This window comes from Oculina patagonica, chromosome 9 (genome assembly GCF_052425735.1).
Source record: "Oculina patagonica isolate OP01 chromosome 9, crgOcupat, whole genome shotgun sequence".
Lineage (NCBI taxonomy): Eukaryota > Metazoa > Cnidaria > Anthozoa > Scleractinia > Oculinidae > Oculina > Oculina patagonica.
In genome coordinates, this window is record NC_135766.1 from 18,698,478 (window position 1) to 18,719,559 (window position 21,082).

Here is a 21,082-nt window from a genome sequence, read left to right on the forward strand (position 1 = left end):
CCAAGGGATATTTGATTGCCTCGTCTATGAGATGCTTTGCATAAAGGAACGGAATCCGAGCTTGAAGACGCAAACGGACTCCATCCGTGCGAAACTCTTTGTCTAATTTAAACATTATAACACATCAATTGTTTTTACTTAATATTTTATATACATTTTTTATCAACTTTCATTTTGACTTGATAATGACGTTAGCCTAACGTCGAAACGTCGTCGTTTTTAACAACTTTTTAGCTTTTTTTAAATCCAACAATTAGAGCCATAATCGAATTAGGCTTCAGGTTAGTCATAAATTTCTGTTTCGTAGGATGTTATTTTTTTTTTTCGAATTCGAAAGTGTGATTTGACAAATGAGTCAATGTACCTCATCGATGCCGCGCTGCCTAAACATGCAGATGCAGTCCGCATCTGATCTATGTTATTCACCGGTATCCTTAGCATAAAGCAAATAAGGGTGTCACTTCGAATAGGATTTTTTGTCATCGCCGGGTTCCCCCCCCCCCCCCCTCCAGCAGTATCGACTTTTGATCAGTTGCAGTTCTCATGTGCAGTATTCATAGGACTTTCAAAGTAGACAAGCGTAAGTGTTTGTTTATTTGACACAGAAACATTTTTATAGAAAAAAATATGGAAAGGGGTGGTCCATAGTAATTTTTTAGATGGAGGGTAGGGAGTATGAAGGTGTTTGGATTTGCGGAATAACCAAATGAATTAATGCAAAAGATCTAGAATAACGTAAAAAGATTGCAAAGTAAGCAACGTAAAAAATGGTCAATCCGTTAGATAAAGGGGCGAAGATGTTTTGGATGGGTTATTTAAGAGCTGAGGTTAGTTAGGAGATCTGATATTTCACTCACTGTTAAGCATACACTGCTCTATCACTCTTCTATAACACGACGAGTTTCATTACCAAGAAGTCTCGGTATATTTTTAGAATAACCCCTGCAGGGTTCTGAGAATACCGCCTGCTCGATCGCGCGCTGAGAATAATGACAAAATAATATGCATGTTAAAAAAAACTAGGTTGTATCATCCTTTCAAATGAAAGGTTACAAACTTTGCTCCAAGGGATGACAGATCAATTGGTAACGGTTTCCGGCGCTTTACTGTTATGTCTTGGCATGTCCCGTATGACAGGAACATGAAACTGCTGAAGGGAAATCAAACAGTTAGCACGGCAGTCGAGCTTCATTGAACAACTGTTTGTTAACTGGAATCCATCATGGACGCAAACAATAAATCTTCCGCCAAATGTGGCGACGTTCTCCACAAAGGTTCTTCGGTTCTGTCCTTTATTTCCATGTTGTTGATTGTGTAGCCTGCGTTGCAGACGAACAAAACCCCCGTATTTTTGTTCGTCTGCAACGCAGGCTATTGATTGTGGCGCTGTTTTTGAGGATGGAATCGATAAACAGGAAAACGGAGATGAATAAATTGCGCATTACGAATGTCGAAAGGCGCATCGAGATACGATTACCGCAGACAACAGATCACAAAGACAAAATGGAAACGCCAGAGAGTAAGTAGAAGACAATTTTTAATGACAATAAAAATGAGTTGATCAGGCCTTCATGAGCTTTTTTTAGTAAATTGTTTTGTTTTCGAGTAATCGCCAGCTGTCGGATCGTCGGAAAGGCAACAACAGCTCCGCGCAAATTTGCGCATTGGTTTAAACCGTGAAGTTTCTCCCACTTTAATTTTTAGATAAAATATTCGAAAGGATCAAACTTGTGGTCATAATTGGCTAATAAGATGCAAAATTACATGACCTTTGCAAATAAGAATGTTTTTATTTTTGGAAGTGAGCAAAAATGTTTGTTTTCTAAAGATGATAAGAGGGCGTTTAAGATATACGAGACTAATCAAGAGTACAGGAAATAAATTTATATGTTTTTTTTTTGTTTCCCTGATGGTTCGAAATAACAGAATTCAACTGTAGCTTGAATGCATACGCACTGCTGAAAACAGAAATCGCCTATTGCTTGCTATTAATACTGTTATTAACTGCGAGAAGTCGGTTTTTGTTCCTGAAATCCTACGCGCGATCGGATAAATCGTTTTTGCGCGTAGCACGCTAGGAAAAGAAACAGACTGAACGCAGTCTACGACTATTACTAAAATAGACAATTAATTGTTTGTCCAGTTCTTTTTTTCGCTGTTTAGTAATGTTAGTACCACGCGAGCTTAAAAGATAGATATCTTTCAGTAAGTCATGATGTATGTAATTCATTTCAAGCATATATGTTTATCTTGGTATAAGAAAATAAATATTTGGTGTATCGCAAAATCTGGCATATTTTACATGTCAGCGACCATGTTAGACTTACGTAGCAGCCTTTATCAGAGTGTCGCTTCTTTCAGTGATTTGGTTCTATCGCGTAGCTAAAACTCTCAAGCCGATCCAACTAAAAATAGCATCGTGGCAATATATGCACTCAATTATTTTATTGATTGTTAAAATATACATTTTTTTCCACTTCTGCTTTCGCGGTTATTTCATACGATGCGACCTTAAAAGATAAGTCACGATGTATGTAAATCATACGGAGCATATACTTTTGTCTTGGTATAAGAAATGAAATATCTGACATATGGCCCTGGTTTTAGTTTAAATCTGGCTTACATGACCGTGGGTGACAAATAGACTTACTTAGCAGTTTTCATCGGAGGGTCTTTTCTTTCAGTGCTTTGGAACTATCGAGCAGCTAAAACGCACTAGCCGATCCAACTATATACACTCGTTTTCTTTTATTCAAATGTAGGCGAAGATTTACGTGAGTTCTGAAACCGAAAACATCGAAGACAAGACCGTAAAAGCCGAACACAATATACAACAACTCGCTTTTAAACACATAAACCTCTCTTTTCTTCATACGCTAGTATCCGTACGATATTTTCAACAGTTACAAAATACAATTGACCAATCAACGGTATAGAAAAATGAATACTCTAAATGCGCGCTTTCTAGGAAAAAAAAAAAAACAGAAAAAATCTCGAAGTCTACAATTAAGCGACTAATTCCTGCAAGATACTTTGTTAGTTCGTATTACTTTGTTACAGATTTGGAGAAAACAAACACCAAGGTCATGTCAGTGAGCGAACTTGGTGATTTGAGCTTTTTCAATCCCTGTCTGGTTTTCTCATAGGCACGCTGTTATATCAACTTACTTCACCTTTGGTCTAAACACGATGAGTCAGCGATGAGAGAGTTTGTAAATATGCTTCTCTAGGCTTTTTCTTTTAATAAAATAACGTATGCATTCCCTACTTTACACCCTCTGTTGTCACACACATGACAAGACTCATTTACAACGTCAGTTGTACTGAAAATTAGCTTGAGATTAGAATGTCCTGTCTGAAGTGAAAGTAAGTGATAGCCTTGAGCTTACTAAGACAGGAAGCTCCAAAAAAAAAAGAAAAAAAGACAGAAAGCTCTAACAGTTGAGACGCTTTTAGAGTTTTTTTAGAGTTTTGTGTTTGTTATAATTAGTTAAGAGTAACAAAGCAAGCTGTCTTCGTCAAACTCACAGGAATACAAAGAACCATCGCGCACCAAAAAAAAAAAACGGGAAAATGAACAAAATTCCAGTGACGGTTTTCCTGTGATTTCCAGCGAGTCGTTGGGTCTCGCCGCCATCTCAAAGTGGAAAAGGGGAGGTGGGGGAAGTATACAAGGGTATAAAAAATATGGTGGTTTATCACTCTTAATAATACAAGGAGTCTCAACACTATATCATAAACTAAGAAGTCTTTAACCATGTAGGATTGTTAGGATGCCGTACGGCTGCGCTCGAAAAAAAGAAAAACAACATTAAAAAACTCTGACGACCTTACAATACACAACTGTTCAATTCATCAATTTTGGTGTTAAAAGGTTCAACTGAGTTTCATTCAAACGATGACAGATCAATTAATAACGGTTTCCGGCGCTTTACAGTTATGTCTTGGCATGTCCCGTATGACAGGAACATGAAACTGCTGAAGGGAAATTAAACAGTTAGCACGGCAGTCGAGCTTCATTGAACAACGGTTTGTTAACTGGAATCCATCATGGACGTAAACAAGAAATCTTCCGCCAAATGTGGCGACGTTCTCCACAAAAGTTCTTCGGTTCTGTCCTTTATTTCCATGTTGTTGGTTGTGGCGCTGTGTTTGAGGATGGAATCGATAAACAGGAAAACGGAGATGAATGAATTGCGCATTACGAATGTCGAAAGGCGCATCAAAATACGATCACCGCAGACAACAGATCACAAAGACGAAATGGAAATGCCAGAGAGTAAGTAGAGGACGATTTTTCATGTTCAGAGTTTCGATAATGAGTTTACACGACTGACATTTCAGGCTAGCCTGTATACCGCTCAGGTTCAAGTGAAATGTTAACGTTACCTCGAATTTTTTCGGAGAGGTAAAAATGACGTTTTGTGTACCAGAAAACGCCAACTGCTTTTCGGAAAGTCACTGAATAACATGTCTGGAAAATTCGTTCTAGAAAAGCTTTTGTCACTTAAATATTCAGCTAAAAAAATTTAACAGATCAAACAGTGTTAGTTTACTCGAGTGACCCTTTCAAAGGCCCTAGCCAATACAGCAAAACCAATAACAACTTTCGCTTTTATTTCCTCGCTGATTGGAAGCTGAGTAGGTGCTCCTGTATTTAGTTCATGTATGTTAAAAGTAAAGGATAAAAAGCCTACTTCAAAGTGACCAAGAATGTTGTTTTAACGGCAGAAGAAAGAAGGAGCTTAAGATATACGTGACTTTTCGAATGACAGGAAGTGTGTGTTTATAACATCAGTGATCACACAATACTGAAACCAAACATCCTGTATCGTTGACACCAAAATAGGCAATTTTATACGGTGCGACCTAAAAGTTCAGAGTCTTTTAGCTTGAAGTCGTTAATTAATATTTATTTTTGTCTTGACGTAAGATGTAAAATATTTGGCATACCGTCACGGGCTTCATAGGGACCGAAAGTAGCCTTGTAGGCACTGTACTAGCACAAGTGACATTACCGTAATGACCCACGGCTTATCCGATTGAACGCCTGGGGCGTTTATTTAATTTTGATAGCTCAAGGCAGACAGCTTCCGATATAAACATCTGAAATTATAAAAAAGCGAGGTCTTTTGCTTGGTGGAATTGCGCCCTCTTATAAAAATAACAGCCTGGACCCGAAGACCAGTTCTTGTAAAATGTTTAAATTATTTGAGCAGTTCAAAAGAAAGATAAGCCATGAATAGCTCTTAATGTGCTCTGATGTTGACGTATTTGAAACAGAACAGGACGCCTATTGGTTTAGGTGCGCTAAGGTAACAAGAGTGTTGGTTAAGAGACACTTATTAGAATAGGGGTACCTATGAACAAAACACATTTAAAGGGAGTGGGGGGGGGGGGGGCTTACTGGAAGGAGACGCTAATCAAATCACTGCAGTATGTATATTTTAATAGTTCCTCTTTCTTATAGACCCCAACACCAAGGTTCGTCGCAGCTTGATCTCAGTCAGCAACAAATCTCTCACTATAGAAGATGTTCGTAGTGAAATTACCAAACAGGTTAATAAACTCAACACAGCATCACTGTGCCAGCCAATGGAGAAAGTTTGCGTCCCAGGTCCTCCCGGTAAGAAAGGAAGCAGAGGTTCTCGAGGAAGACGAGGAGCGCAAGGTGCCAAGGGTAAAAAGGGAGACCAAGGCATCATGGGTTTACCTGGGAGACATGGCAAGCAAGGTATTATGGGAACGCAGGGAACAAAAGGAGAAAAGGGTGAGAAAGGTGAGAATTTTTTCTTTCCTAAAGGAACTATTTTAAATTTTTTAAAGATATTTCCAGATGTAAAAAATACTTTCAGATTAATGGAAACTTCCATGAGTAAGTTTGAAATGAGACTAGTATTGTAACTACTAAGGGAGATTAAAAAGAAATTACAAACTACAAAACTGAAAAGCAAATAAATTTAAAAATTAAGAGTTGCGCCAACTATCGGAGTATCTTGAAACTCGATCCCAGGCTGCAGCAGCAAGTTCCAAGTTACTCATGACCTGTTTGATATCAGTGCATAAGCTTTATACCCTGAGCCTCTCTCCTCTGCAGAGGCCTCCTTCGTGTTCGTACGGGCTGGGAAATGGGGAGAGGTGAAAAGTAAGAACGCGGAGCCTGGAGAACCTTTGCGGAGGAGAGAGGCTCTCAACCATTGAACGCGCAAGAATTATGTGTCATTAAGTGTAAACAATGGAAAAGTGGGGTTCATTTGTTATAAACCTGTTATATATTGATTGTATGTGCCACTTTTAATCTTGACAGGCGCTATTGGCCCCCGAGGGATAATGGGTTTGAAGGGAGATCCTGGCGAGTCCATTTCATCACCCGAGATTTCCGTGTCACCTGAGACTCAAACGGTCACTGAGAACCAGACGGCTACATTCTACTGCTCGGCCAGTGGAAACCCAAAGCCTGTTGTGACCTGGAGCAAAGTTAACGGATCTCTTGGAGATGAGAGTGTGTCCACAAATGATGGCAAACTTATAATTTCGAAGTCATCTTACAACCAAACTGGAAAGTATATCTGTACTGCGATAAATGCTTTGGGACGGGATCAGAAAATTACGAATCTTTTCGTCGAAGGTAGGACACAGTCACTTTGGTCATTACGTTTACTACCAAAGTTAAATTTTCGTTTCCTTTTTTTATTCTCCCAGTTTATACTTTCAAACACGCCGTATATGCATACTAATTTTCTGTATATTTATAACAACATGGGAACTTTGTACGGCGACTCACCACATAATTGAGTCTTCTCGAAAAGACTGTGTAAGGCTAATTGTAACTGACTGCCTTGCAACTCCGAGAGGTCCTTAGGATAAGATTAATTAGCACGGTATGAAAGTAATTAAACTAGTGAGGTCACAAAGCTGTTATGGCTGCGTCAAGATGGGTGCCAATTCCATGAAACTTTCAGCATCTTACAGAGGGGCAGTGCTCTGGAACCTTTTACCGGGATAGTGTCACGAGGCGATGTCCCTCAGGAGTTTTGTGACAATGATCAACAAGTCGAACATAATTAAAAATACAAATTTTAACAATCTCTATTGTAAGAGGTCTTAGCGCTTTTTATCTTTTTATCGTTGTAACAATTTTAGCAATTTATCTATTTTTAGCAATTAGTTTAGCGTTTTTTACCTCAATATAGTTTTAATGTTTTTATCTACTAATATTAATGTCTTATTTACACACGACCGCACAAGCTATGTAGCTTTTTATCCCATCGTGTCTAAATAAAGGTTTTGTTTGTTGTTTGTTGTTGGCGCCAATTTCGGTTTCGACCAGCCAACTGCGAACGCCTAAAAAAACAGTTTTCGCGTGTGTTTGAATATTGCCAATGTTAGCGAGGAATTAGGTTTAACTTGAAGTAAAACTTAAGAAAGAAACAAAGTTTCGTTTAAATAACACTATAAACGTGAACCATTATATATTATAAAAGAAAGAATATTCTTGTGACCTGCTTCACTAAAAAATAAACAAAATAGATTTCATCCTAAATTCAAAGTCATATTAACACAAGGACCCAGAAGCTGCGATATTCCATTGGTTAACATATCGAATAAAGACCTCTCCCCAGTTCCAATTTGATAGTCCTCGATTCACGAAGTTCTGCCCAAATATGGTGGGCTCCCAATCAAAATCGAGCACTCTGTACATGTTCCTGCCGAGGTCATTTTTCCTCGTGCTGACCAAAAGGATCGCTCCCTCTGGAGACGAAAATACACGGGGACCTTGATAGCGCTAACTGTGGCATATGGATCATGCTCTGTAAAAATGACTCATCAAAGAAGATTCAATTTCCTTATGTTTTCCTTGTGTTGTAAGATTTCAGGAAATGTTTACTTTATTGGTGTTTATGAAATGAATATATGAAATTCATATATTTGTACTGCGGATATACATTTTAAGCAAATGAATGATCATCGCAGTAATGTACTCAACTTAAGCAGTTGAGAAAAGCAAGCCTGAAAAAACCAATTCAGGCTTGAACGGGAATCGAACCCATGACCTGTGCACTAGTATCGCAGAGGTCATGGGTTCGATTCCCGTTCAAGCCTGAATTTTTTTTCAGGTTGGCTTTTCTCAACTGCTAGAGTTGAGTACATTACTGCGATGATCATTCATTTGCTTAAAATTTATTGGTGTTTATGTTTAAAGCCCTGCCACGAAAACGTATAAACGTGAGGTAGTCAGTTGGGGTAAACTGATTTTCGAGTTTTAATTGCCATAATTTATTCAAAAGATTTGTCCGATTTCCTTGATTACTACCACGTTAACTTTATTCTTGCTATGTTCTAGTTTATCCCAAGCTGACTAAAGTACCAGATCGTTCGTATACAATAAACGAAGGAGCAACAGCAAACATAACATGTGAAGCTTTTGGTGTTCCACCGCCTGTTATTCAGTGGACCCGGCCTCTTTTCGCTTTACCAAAAGGACGGAGCAGTGTCAGCAACGGATCATTATCCATTGAAGACTTTAGACCTGAGGACACTGGAACGTACACGTGTTCAGCTACAAATAAACTTGGATCCACATCAACACTGACCGCCCTGGGTATCCATGCGTTAGAGACAGGTAAGCGTACCTCGATGACGTTTGACATGCAACGGTGGCTATTCGATTTATTATAATTTCTAAATCGATTCTAGCCGTTCGAATACTTACCAGAGTAAAAAGAAAGTTAACTAGGACCTCCCTACTGGCGTCTTTGAGATTTTGTCGAAATAACACCACACAATAATTTGGAACTAAACTGAAACTGAACTGAAAATCGCCAACAGTTCTTTAGTAATATGTTAAATACCGATCAAGGGAAAAGCATTACCTCACCCTCTTACCCTCCCCACTCCTCCCCGCAGAAATACAAGCAAAAAAAGCTACAGCCCCTCGGGTCGAATTAGAGCAGGAAAGAAGCTATCCATGCATAGTAACTGATTGCAAATCTTGACCTACTCTGATTTATCTTAAAATTCAAAACTTCTTTATTTGTTGGCATTCATTATGTTCTAGTGATGTTTTTGTTTCAGAATCCGCTTTTGTATCAGGGCACTAATTTGGATATTCGATCAACTACAAAAGAAAAGGCCTGCAAAATATTGAGTGGAGGCTCGGGCAGCCTTTCGCCTTTTCTATATTACCTTATGCTTCCGAAAAGTCTTAGGTAGAAAAAGCATTGTGAGTTATTGCTATTTTCACCTTCTTTTTATTTTTCCTACAGTTTGTTTCCAGACTGAAGGAGCGCGTGCTAAAAGTGATGGCATCTATCACGCAAATTACCCAACAAGCACTTCAAAATATGCGGTACGTTTGTTCGTGAGCCACACGTACTCTAAATTTGTAACAGAATTTGTGGCATAAAGAAAACGTAACCTTCAAAGAAATGTAACTGAAATTTGGTAACACCTATTAAGTGTAAAAGCCGATGAAATGATGCTTTGAGGGCACTGACAAAATCGACGTATGAAGTTTTTGTTTGTTTTTTTAATTTTTCTCTTTATTTTTGTTTTTTTTTATATCTAAGCAGCATCCTCGTGTTTGACGAAGGCAGCGCAGATTGATAGAAGAAAAAACTTATTTAGATTTAACGAGTCGATTAACCAGTCATTTAAGCGCTTTGTGCGATATAGAAGAAAAGTGAGGTGGACAAAATAATTACTTTTTGTCTATGTTTCTTTTCTTCTTCCGTTTTTTTGTATTTCTTTAATTTGTTTGTTTGTATGTGCCTTCTCACACTGCACATTTCCTCAGTCTATGATGACACGCGGTCAGAGAAACTACCGTACAAACCAATAAAATAAAAATATAACTCCTATCAATTATGGGGCTTTTAAAAGCTTTTTTATGCGCCAAACGCCTTGTTCGCATTTTAGGTTTATTGTGACATGACAGCCGAAAGCAGAGGCTGGATACTCATCGCTCGATTCTCAAACAGTGACAGCAAAACCTGGATGAGTAATGACGGACTCTGGTGGTATGACCAGCAAGCTGCCATGGGAACAACAACAGATCCATTCATTAACACTGATATGATCTCACCAGCCTTTTCGTTTGTCCACGGCAGAGAGTTTAAGATCACGCGCAGTGATGACCCCAGTCATACTCCTTTGTTACAGACCACAAGTAACTGTTTGGCTGGACAAACATTCCGATCTAAAATCACAAGTTATGGCGACTTTAGAAATGGTAAAGTTTGGGCCAGTGACAAGTGTCTGGGAAGCTGCACGGTTCAATATGGCGGTCAGTACAAGTCAACAGACGGGTTTCAACAAGCTGAGTGCAGTGGAGACATCCAAAGTGCAAACAAGATCGGCTTCTGGTGTCACTGGAGTTCTGATGGATCAGTGATGATGATTGGTGGAGGAGGAAGTGCTTGCTCACGTGCTGATCACGGGATTGGAATAACAGAAACTGGCTCTGTTTCTTTTGTTGAAGAAAGCAGTCAAAGGGAACATGACTTTGGTTATTGTCCCAATTTGGGTAATTGTTTAGGAAGCGCCACATCCCAGTCTTACTCGTTAAATCTGTGGATCCGTTGAGTAAAATAACCACAAGCTACATCTCAAAGAAAGTTAAGTTCCAGATTATGCTTGAACTCTAAGTTTTCTGTTAATAATATATGTGTTAAAATAAGTGCTGATCAACAACGTTAACTAGGATTTGATAGGACTAATTTCAATTAATTCAGTATGTGAAACGCTCTTCCTTTTGTAAGCACATCTATTTTAGGGGTTCGGATTAAAATTCTTAGTATTTCAATAATTTTAGCCTGGTAATACTTTTTTAAACGCTTCTATTTTGTAAGTTTGAAACGTAAGTGGTACTCCAGTAAATCATTACAAAATATATCTACATTGTAAAAAAAATGCGTTCACACCATTGTGAGTGGTGGCAAGGGGGTTTGATTGCTGTATCCTTATTTGGGTCTCAGTTATTTCTTATCCAGGTGAATGCCTTAAAATTACTGTACAAATGATTCCAAAGTAGAAAACATATTTAAGCACTATTTGTAAAACCAAGTTGTTGAAAGAAAAGAAATGTAAAGTAGTGAGCATGTCAATAAAGAAATGAGGAAGGCAAGAACAAAAGATTGTAAAGTAAGGCAGTGCTATTAAATAATTAAAAATTACATTTGAGCTCAGTTAACTAAGTTTTCACATAACTGCGTTTCCTTCGTACACTAACACAATGCTGGATTAAGATGTTGGCTCGTTCAACCAAAACGTACGCTTCCAAGTGTTCACGTCGCCCTCGAATAGAGAGCCTGCGAAACTCCCACCTTCGGCACTCGCGGCGTCACGCCTTCGACGCTCGAAGAGAGAGTCAAGTTGCCCCCGAATAGAGATCCTGCTCGCAGGCTCTATGCTACCTAACACGGAGCATACACTAGAATTCTGATTTCACAAACCCTCGATTTCTCGTGATCAAGCCTCGCGATAACTGAAACCAACGTCGTTTTCCTTGCATGTGCTTCACTAAGTCGAACACTGCAATTTTAGCTCCGATTTCTGGAAACATTTTTTGATTCCGATTCAATTCCATCCGATCCTAACCACAGTAACTTCCGCTATTTCTTATCACATACTGTTAAATTTCGAAATACACCCCCCCCCCCCCCGCCCCGAAAATATGTCCTATCCACCAACGAAAAAATAACCCTTCCGATAATACTTTCCAAATATAACCCATGAACTTATAGTTTACGAACGTTAACTGCTAGTTTATGAAATAAAACTGTAATAAAAAATACTCTGGGAATTGTTAAGAGGGCATTCAAGGCCCTTAAAAAGCTCGCTTTCTGGCCGATTAGACATAACAATTGTGTGCCCACTTCACGTTGGCTTCCATTTCCTGTTAAGAGCTTCTGACTCAGAGATCCAGGCAGCGGCCCGAAGAAGGGGGTTCGCCGATCTCTACCATATTTATACGGTATGGAGGCCTTACCTAACTAGTAACCATGGTAACATTTTTTGATTGATTGACTTTATTGTTTTCGAGAACAGACCACCCCCCCAAAAATTGCCCCAGTGGCGTGACAAAAGTTGTGATTTTAGGTCAACTTTAGCAGCGTATATCTCTAGATTTATTCAAGCAACAGACTCCAATTTACATCAACATAACACTTGTCCTTTGGTTGTATAAATGCATACTAGAACAAATCTTCTCTGTATATCATTCACGATCTGCATGCAAACTAAGAAGGCATGCTTCCCGACATTTTCAAAAGTCGCAAAACTAGGCATTTTCGAATTCCAGTTTCTCAAGGGTCCGGGAAGATACAAATATAAAACAAACAGCAAGTTACTCACCATACATAGGAATATGTTTTAACCAGTGTTGAAATTGGACCAGCGAATATATTTTTTTAACGGTTCACTGTTTTTGCCGCTTCGGCCGATTTCACACTCCCAGGCCAGCACCAAACAATTACGGTTTTTCTGCTGCTGTCGATCTCATTATCCGGATTTCTCCGTTTGAACGCCTTCGATAAGTTTAAAAAACAAATAGCTATGGTTTCTTGTTAAAGTATTTATGATTTGGCTGCAAGTTGTATTCCTTTTAAGCGAGAGCCCAGGTAACATTTTGCCGTAGATTGCGTGACAGCCATAGAACACGAAGCCTTCAGCGTAGCCATCAAACCAAACCAATATTATCGCGTTGATTAACAGAATGTTGCCTTTTCTTCATGAATAGTTGCTCCTGATCCATAAAAAGCTTTCAGACATCCCATGAAAGAGTCCAAAATTCAGTAAACAACAGGGAAAATATTAGTCGATCTTCGTATGTTTGTATAAACACTTGGCACTAATTTTCGTCACCTTGAAGCTTGGTTTTGGTCCGTTAATTCGCCTGATAATTACGATCCATGTTACTAAGTCGCATTAAGAGGTGGATGGCATTTGCTCAGCCGTTATACTGCCATAAGTAGAAACGATACTTTGTCGACATCGTCACACAAACTTCCTAATGCACCTATCAATGTTAAGCCCGAGGGGGGGGGGGGGGTCGGGCTAACCACGGGAATTTGATCGTGAGGTAGGTCCCCAGGGTAGGGATTTTGATTGTACGTGATGGCCCCAGGATAGGGATTTTGGTCATATATAGAAGGTTTGAAGGACATCTGACCACCTTTCATGGGGATTTTGACCAATTATTTTGTCCCGGGGGTGGGGAATTTGACATTTTTTTATAGAAAATGTCAAAATCCCCACCCCATGCCCGACCCCCCCCCCCCCTCGGGCTTAACATTGATAGGTGCATAAATCCTTGCGGGTAGACTGGGTATTAGAAAGGCCTGCCGAAATGAAGTGTTTGAAGGGGGGAGGGGGAGGGGGCGGTTGGGAAGCGGGGATGGCCTGCGGGCAGTGGCGGTACTGATGTGTCACTTGTTAAAGTAAAATTCTGATCTATATTATAATTTACAACAATTTTCCAAATTTTATATTTTGTTGTTTATCTTAACAATTTTTCATTGGCGACCTTTATTTCCTCTTTTGATATGCTTGGCCATGCATCATAGCCAGTTTCCGAATAAACTTTTGAAAATTGCTGATGAACGTAACACAATAGGCCTGGTTTTAAACCGCCCCATCTAGAAAAAAAGGAATAGACTTTCCTTGCCATCAAATTATTCTTTTCTGTTTCGTGATAGAGTGGTAATTCAATTACCTGCAAACAGAGAGGCTTGTTTATTTTGTCGTGGGAATATCAGACCTTTCGTGTAGCTCTTAATAGATTCAAAGAAGAAAAACAATCAAAGTACCGTTGTTAACAAATTGGAAAAGTACCAGTGGATCAGCTAAGAACTTTTTATGTAAGTTAAAAGAATAAGTTCAAGTATTGTGGGTAAGAAAGGTAATTACAGCCGCTTTGAAGCCGGACTTTCGTCTGATGACGTACCTACATGTAAAGTAATCAGAAAGGCAATTCGGATGTCAACCTTTACAAATTTATCAAAAAGCAGCCGCTGCAACGTAACTTTTCAGGTCCTTGGGGAAAACTTTTTTGACAATAGCTGTTGTTCTCAGCGTCACGTAAGCAATTGTACGGTATATGCTTTACGTAGAGAAATGAAATAGAACAACTTTAAATTTTGTTCCTGGCAAAAAATGAGTTTCCTATATTTTCCATTTCATTCAATTTACAAAACTTACCAACAGGCTTTGTTAGCTTTTCCTCAGGAGAATTTTTACCCTTCAATTGGTTACGTTACCCACGTGACCGGAAGGTTTACCTTTGGGAAACTGGAGAGGCTCGGGGGGTACTCTTTACAGAAAACGATAAACGGAGGTTTCCATTGGAATTACAATTATAAAAGTGCAGAGAAAACTTTCAGTGTAGTTTATAAAAGGACCTTCAAAAATATCTCGGTCGATTACATAAAACATTGAAGAAGTATATCATTATAAAACGTCAACAAAACAAACAAAAACAACAACAACAAAGGAAAAAAGGAATGCAGTATCCTTCCTGTAGGTATTCGAAAGGGGTACCATTTTCTATTATAAACCGCAGGTTTAAATGGTTACTTTTTGTGTCAAAAAGTATATAAGAAGGGTAAGGATTTGGACCTCAAGAAAACGGAGCCTCCACGTGTAAAAAAACAAAGGACCTCTAGGATTGCTTACGTAGGTGCACGGTAATATATTCGGCGCATGCTTGTTTTTTTTTATTTTTTATTTTTATTTATTTATTTATTTATTTATTTAGATAATTGACGCCTTACTTACAATAATAAGTACACTTACAAGAACAGCTAGCACAATACTTACAATACTTAAACACTAATAAAGACAACACTAATACACAAAAACCGGATTTTTTTTTATTTTTTTTTTTTTTTGCAATACTTGTAATAATACGACGGAAGAAGAAGAAAAAAAAAAGTACGCTAGAAGCGCAAAAGAAAGGTATACAACTACACACACACAATATATAGCTAGCAGTCGGCTTTGGGTAACAACAAAAGAGATTATGTGTTTTCACTGCTACAAAGGGTGGTCCACTTGTTCCTATGTTTATTATAATTACCATTTCTGATAGCAATCTCTCTTTCTGATTGAATTTTACTTTTAAGCAAACAAAAAAAGACCTCAAACATTGGATTTTCAGACTTGATTTTTGAAAGGTAAATGTGATAGTTGCCTATTAAAAAGAAGTGGTTTAGCGCATAAAAACTAGAAGATCCTGGTTTATAGCCATAAAGAATTTCAATAGGTTTTGGATTTATGTTTTCAAAGCGTTTTACGTTCCACCATTCGATTGCCATTATCCAAAACTGTTTCACATTAGGACACTCGCAAAACATGTGTTCTAGTGTTTCATTTACATAATTACACAACTCGCATACTGGTGAGGCTTTTATCTTCATTTTATATAGTCTTTGGTTTGTGGGGAGAATGTTATGGATTAATTTGTACTGAAAGCTTCTTAGTTTATTTTCTATTGTGATTTTGAAAGGTAGTTCATAGATGGCTTCCAAGTCCGTAACATTTTGATTCTGTAGGCGGTGTTCTACAGTGGGTGGGCGAAAGGACTTTCCGACGAGCAGAGAGCGAGCTTTTTTGGCAGAAACATTATCTGCTGTTACGACGTTTTGCGTTCTTTGATTACCATTCTAGAGAGTCGAACGCTTTCTCGAAATCTAAGAAGAGAATCATTCCTTGTTTGTTTGGATTGCTATACTGTTCTATAATATCTGAAATTAATCGTATATTTTCACCAATATATCTACCTTTAATATAACCCATCTGATCTCTTTCTATTAAGTGAGGAAGCACTTTTTCTAAGCGTCTTGCTATACATTTGGTCGCTATTTTATAATCGGTGTTTAAAAGTGAGATAGGGCGCCAATTTTTGAGCTGAAGAAGCTCTTTGCTTTTTTTGGGAATTAGCGAAATAATTCCTCTTTTTTGTGAAATGGATAATTCGCCAAAAGCTGCCGCTTCATTAAAGCAGAGAACCAGATGACTAGAGATTTCGTTCCAGAATCGGAGGTAAAACTCAGCCGTTAAACCATCTGTTCCGGGGGTTTTGTTCTTTTGAAAGGTTTTTAGAGCATCTAAGCATTCTTCTTCGGTTATTAGTCCTTCGCACACTGTCTGCATGTCTTCATTTAACTTTGGAAGTGAATTAGATTGGAGAAAAGTCGAAGATCGCGCAGGAGTATCCTTCGGGAATTGAGAGGTGTAGAGATCACTATAAAATGTTTTCATTTCATTGAGAATAATTTGCGGGTCTTGTGTGGTGAAGCCTTCGGACGTTTTCAATTTTGTGATATGTCGTTTATTGTAGCTTCTTTTTTCGAGATTGAGGAAATATTTATTACATTTCTCTCCAGCTTCATACCACCTTGCCCTGCTTCTAACAATACAACCTTTCGTTTTCTTTTCTGCGATTTGATCGAGCTCAATCTTAAGGATTTTTACTTCTTTCAGAAGATCTTGGTCCTCTGGATTTTGGTCAATAAGGCTGTTAATATTGTTCAAATTGTCGAGTAGTTTAAATTCTGTAGATTTTTTTTCTTTTGCCTTTCTTTTTGAGAAACGGATTGCAAATATGCGAATTTCCATTTTTATCATTTCCCAAAGGAGCCGTTTGTCAAGTGTGGCTTTATGCTTCTGAGCAGCATTTCTTATGATGAAAGACATTTTGTTGACGAATTCTTCGTCCTCGAGAAGAGAATTGTTGAACTTCCAGAAACCTGGACCTTTTTTTTCCTGAGAATCTTCAGGGTTGATCAAGAGGGTGATCGGAGAGTGGTCGGAATCATAATAAGATTTGATGTCACTGCTTTCGACTTGTTTAATTAATTGTTTTGAAATTAGCCAGTAGTCTAGCCTGCATTTTATCTTTCCGGAACTGTTGCTCCAGGTGAAACGGGCATCAGTTGGGTGAAGATTTCTCCAAACATCTACAAGATTGAAACTATTGCGGAGATTTTCTATAGATTTCAAAACGTTGTCTTTGTGGTGAATATCTTTTCCGCCGAACTTGTCAAGAGCGGTTAGCGGGCAATTGAAATCTCCGCCGACGATGATTTTTTCATTTGTGAATCGACGGATAACGTCCATGAGCTTAGTATAGAAGTTGACTTGCTGCGTTTGGTCGTTTGGTGCATATATGTTGACGAGACAAAGCTCTTCTTGATTAATGTTTGCGCTTATAATCAGAGATCTACTATTTTTTCCCAAATGAACGTCTGAAATATTAACGTTTAGAGAAGGTCGAAATAAAGTCATGACGCCTCTACTATGTTTCGAACCGTGAGAAAAAAAATATATCTCCTCCCCACTCCGCTCGCCAAAAGTCCTCTATGGCCGAGTCACTATAGGATTCTTGAAGGAGAACGATATCATATTTTCCTTGATGAAGCCATCTGAACAATTTTCGCCTTTTGATTGATTTGTTGAGGCCTCGAACGTTTAAGGAGATAATGTTTAAAGACATTTCTTTGGAATACGAGATTTTTTTCTGAAGTGTGTGTTCGCACCTTGCGCAGTGGGATAGGTGAAAACTTGTAAAAGCTTGCGTCTATCAAGCCAGCCCATTTGAAACGAACCAGCGAGGTACATATGCCAAAAGTGTAAACACATACCAAACACGAACTAAATAACACTAATGAAGTATAGAAGGGAAAAAAAGAAGCTAATTATGCTAACTTTGTGAATTAAGGTGTGACGCAATAAAATTCCCTCCTACAACATCAGGGATGTCTATGTGTTCATTTCCCGCATTCTGGTCCCTCTGCGAATGCCACGCTTCTAGGAAAAGCCTCTTGTGGTAATCGCCTGACTTGTCCACCACCGCTGCATGATTGAAATCCATATCATGGCCAAACGTGTTCGCGTGTTGCGCGATCTTAGAGTTTTTGTCGCAAACACGGACTGCTCTGATGTATATAATTCACTTACATAATGTTCATAGTCTCGCGCAGCGTTCGCGTGTATTTGTATTAGTCACTCGCGCGCGCGTACAATGTGAAACCGTTAAAAAGCCGTTTTATGCCATGATAACAACCGAAGAAGACCGAAGATTCTCGGTCGAAACGTCTTGAGCACATTATGAGGACCTATGAGCGTTGTTTACGCTCAAATAAGTCAGCGTCAGAATTTATAAAGAGTATTAATGTCAACTCCTGACTGTAATTTTGGTATTTTTCGTTTAATGTAGGTACGTCTTCAGACGAACGTCAGGCTTCAAAGCGATTTCTAACCCCCATGCCAATACTTAAATTTATTCTTCAAACTTACAGGAACAGTTCTTAGCTGATCCATTTGTACTTTTTCAATATGTGAACACTGGTCCTTTGTTTGTTTTTCCTTCTATGAAGCACGACAAAGTAAATAAGCCTGTCTGTTTGCAGGTAATTGAATTACCACTCTATCACGAAACAGAAAAGAATAATTCGATGGTAAAGCAATTCTAGTCTTATATTTCAGATGGGGCGGTTAAAAACCAGGCCTATTGTGTTACGTTCATCAGCAATGTTTAAAAGTTTTATTCGGAAACTGGCTAGGCTATGATGCATATCAAAGACAGGAAATAAAGGTCGCCAATGAAAATTGTTAAGATAATTCATAAACAACAAAATGTAAAATTTGAAAAATTGTTGTAAATTATTATATTGATCAGAATTTTACTTTAACAAGTGACACATCAGCACCGCCACTGCCCGCAGGCCATCCCCGCTTCCCAACCGCCCCCTCCCCTCCCCCCTTCAAACACTTCATTTCAACAGGCCTTTCTAATACCCAGTCTACTAAGGATGGGCCGATACAGGTTTTTCAAAACGATACGATATCGATACGATATTTGCCTTTTTTCTCGATATCGATATCGATATCGATATTATGACGTCATTTCTGTCCTGACGTCATTGGTTTGTCACATGACCATACAAAGGACAGACCTGGCGTTATAAATGTTAGCCAAGAATGTTGATTTTGGTCTTTTCGGTTCACTGTTGCATCAGCAATGTGTGGACATCAAGTCAAGGCAAGAAAAATTCAAATATTGACAAGAACATCAATATTTCTTTGAGCAAAATCGCATTTTCAAACCTCACGTGCTGACCAGAAGACCGCAGGCTCAGGTCACGTGTGCAGTATCGAAAACGTATCGAAAGTGCGATATTTTTCGAAAGTATCGATACTTTTCAAAATTGTCAAAATATCGGTGTATCGAATATTTGGTATCGAGTATCGGCCCATCCTTACAGTCTACCTGCAAGGATTTATGAAGTTGTGTGACGATTTCGCCAAAGTATCGTTGCTACTTATGGCAGTATAACGGCTGAGCAAATGACATCCACCTCTTAATGCGACTAAGTAACATGGATCGTAATTATCAGGCGAATTAACGGACCAAAACCAAGCTTCAAGGTGACGAAAATTAGTGCCAAGTGTTTATGCAAACATACGAAGATCGACAATATTTTCCCTGTTGTTTACTGAATTCTGGACTCTTTCATGGGATGTCTTAAGGCTTTTTATGGATCAGGAGCAAGTATTCATGAAGAAAAGGCAACATTCTGTTAATCAACGCGATAATATTGGTTTGGTTTGATGGCTACACTGAAGGCTTCGTGTTCTATGGCTGTCACGCAATCTACGGCAAAATGTTACCTGGGCTCTCGCTTAAAAGGAATACAACTTGCAGCCAAATCATAAATACTTTAACAAGAAACCATAGCTATTTGTTTTTTAAACTTATCGAAGGCGTTCAAACGGAGAAATCCGGATAATGAGATCGACAGCAGCAGAAAAACCGTAATTGTTTGGTACTGGCCTGGGAGTGTGAAATCGGCCGAAGCGGCAAAAACAGTGAAAAGTTAAAAAATATATATTCGCTGGTCCAATTTCAACACTGGCTTAAAACATATTCCTATGTATGGTGAGTAACTTGCAGTTTGTTTTGTATTTGTATCTTCCCGGACCCTTGAGAAACTGGAATTCGAAAATGCCTAGTTTTGCGACTTTTGAAAATGTCGGGAAGCATGCCTTCTTAGTTTGCATGCAGATCGTGAATGACATACAGAGAAGATTTGTTCTAGTATGCATTTAAACAACCAAAGGACAAGTGTTATGTTGATGTAAATTGGAGTCTGTTGCTTGAATAAATCTAGAGATATACGCTGCTAAAGTTGACCTAAAATCACAACTTTTGTCACGCCACTGGGGCAATTTTTGAGGGGGTGGTCTGTTCTCGAAAACAATAAAGTCAATCAATCAAAAAATGTTACCATGGTTACTAGTTAGGTAAGGCCTCCATACCGTATAAATATGGTGGAGATCGGCCGACCCCCTTCTTCCGACATTTTGCAATATTGCCTGGATCTCTCAGTCAGAAACTCTTAAGTACTTTTATTAGTTTATTGTTTGGGAAACTCAAAGGTATAAGCAGTTAGAGTATAGCAAAAGTTTTTAATAAAGGCGTACAGGTAATGCATTTTCCTTAAAGTGGGTGTAAAGAGAAAATTGTGTTGTCAGACAAGAAATTTACATTTTTACAAAAGTAAGAACGAATCTAGTTCCCAGACCTTACGAGGTTCCCTGTCCTAGGTGAGGTTCTCTTTGTCTACTCTACGCCATTTATAAATTTAAAGACCAATTTTTGAGCATGAAGTGACTAGCAGTACTTTTTACACTCCACTAGATGAGATGCTAGTTCCTTAGAGACGCGAGAGCAATTACGTACCCAGGAACACATTATTAATTTCTTGGTCGGCTCAAGCTTGAACCACTTGATCGCGCTCATTATTACTCCACTGCGCCTCAATACGCCATTTATGCCAGCTTTTTAATTGTTTAAACTAAAGAACAGACGGGAAATTGTTCACATTTGATCATAAAGCATATGTTAAAAATAGACAGGAGGACATGTTAGTTAATTTGACACATAAACATTTTTTATAGATAATAAGGAAAGAGTTGGAACATAATATTTTTTGAGGCTGAAGAAAAAACACTAAGAAAATGCAAAGTAGGCCCCGTAAAACTGGTCCACCCATTAGATTTGAGGGGCGGAGATGTTTAC

The 21,082-nt window shown here is 38.6% G+C and overlaps 2 protein-coding genes across 5 annotated transcripts in view; one reads left to right on the plus strand and one right to left on the minus strand.

Moving 5' to 3' along the window:
• Positions 1–21,082, minus strand: part of LOC144666335 (uncharacterized) — an 84,345-nt gene that overhangs the window by 20,843 nt on the left and 42,420 nt on the right. The window lies entirely within an intron of this gene.
• On the plus strand, positions 539–11,176 carry LOC144666346 (uncharacterized). Of its 3 annotated transcripts, none has more exons than XM_078527757.1 (7): positions 539–1,302; positions 1,371–1,519; positions 5,471–5,779; positions 6,308–6,628; positions 8,345–8,623; positions 9,267–9,349; positions 9,919–11,176. In XM_078527757.1, the coding sequence occupies exons 1-7, from the start codon at positions 1,223–1,225 to the stop codon at positions 10,582–10,584; spliced, it is 1,887 nt and encodes a 628-aa protein (XP_078383883.1). In that variant the 5' UTR covers positions 539–1,222; the 3' UTR covers positions 10,585–11,176. The 3 variants fall into 3 exon arrangements, with proteins under 3 accessions (XP_078383883.1, XP_078383882.1, XP_078383884.1); XM_078527756.1 differs by having other exon boundaries at positions 541–858; positions 902–1,519; XM_078527758.1 differs by lacking the exons at positions 539–1,302; positions 1,371–1,519 and adding an exon at positions 3,626–4,279.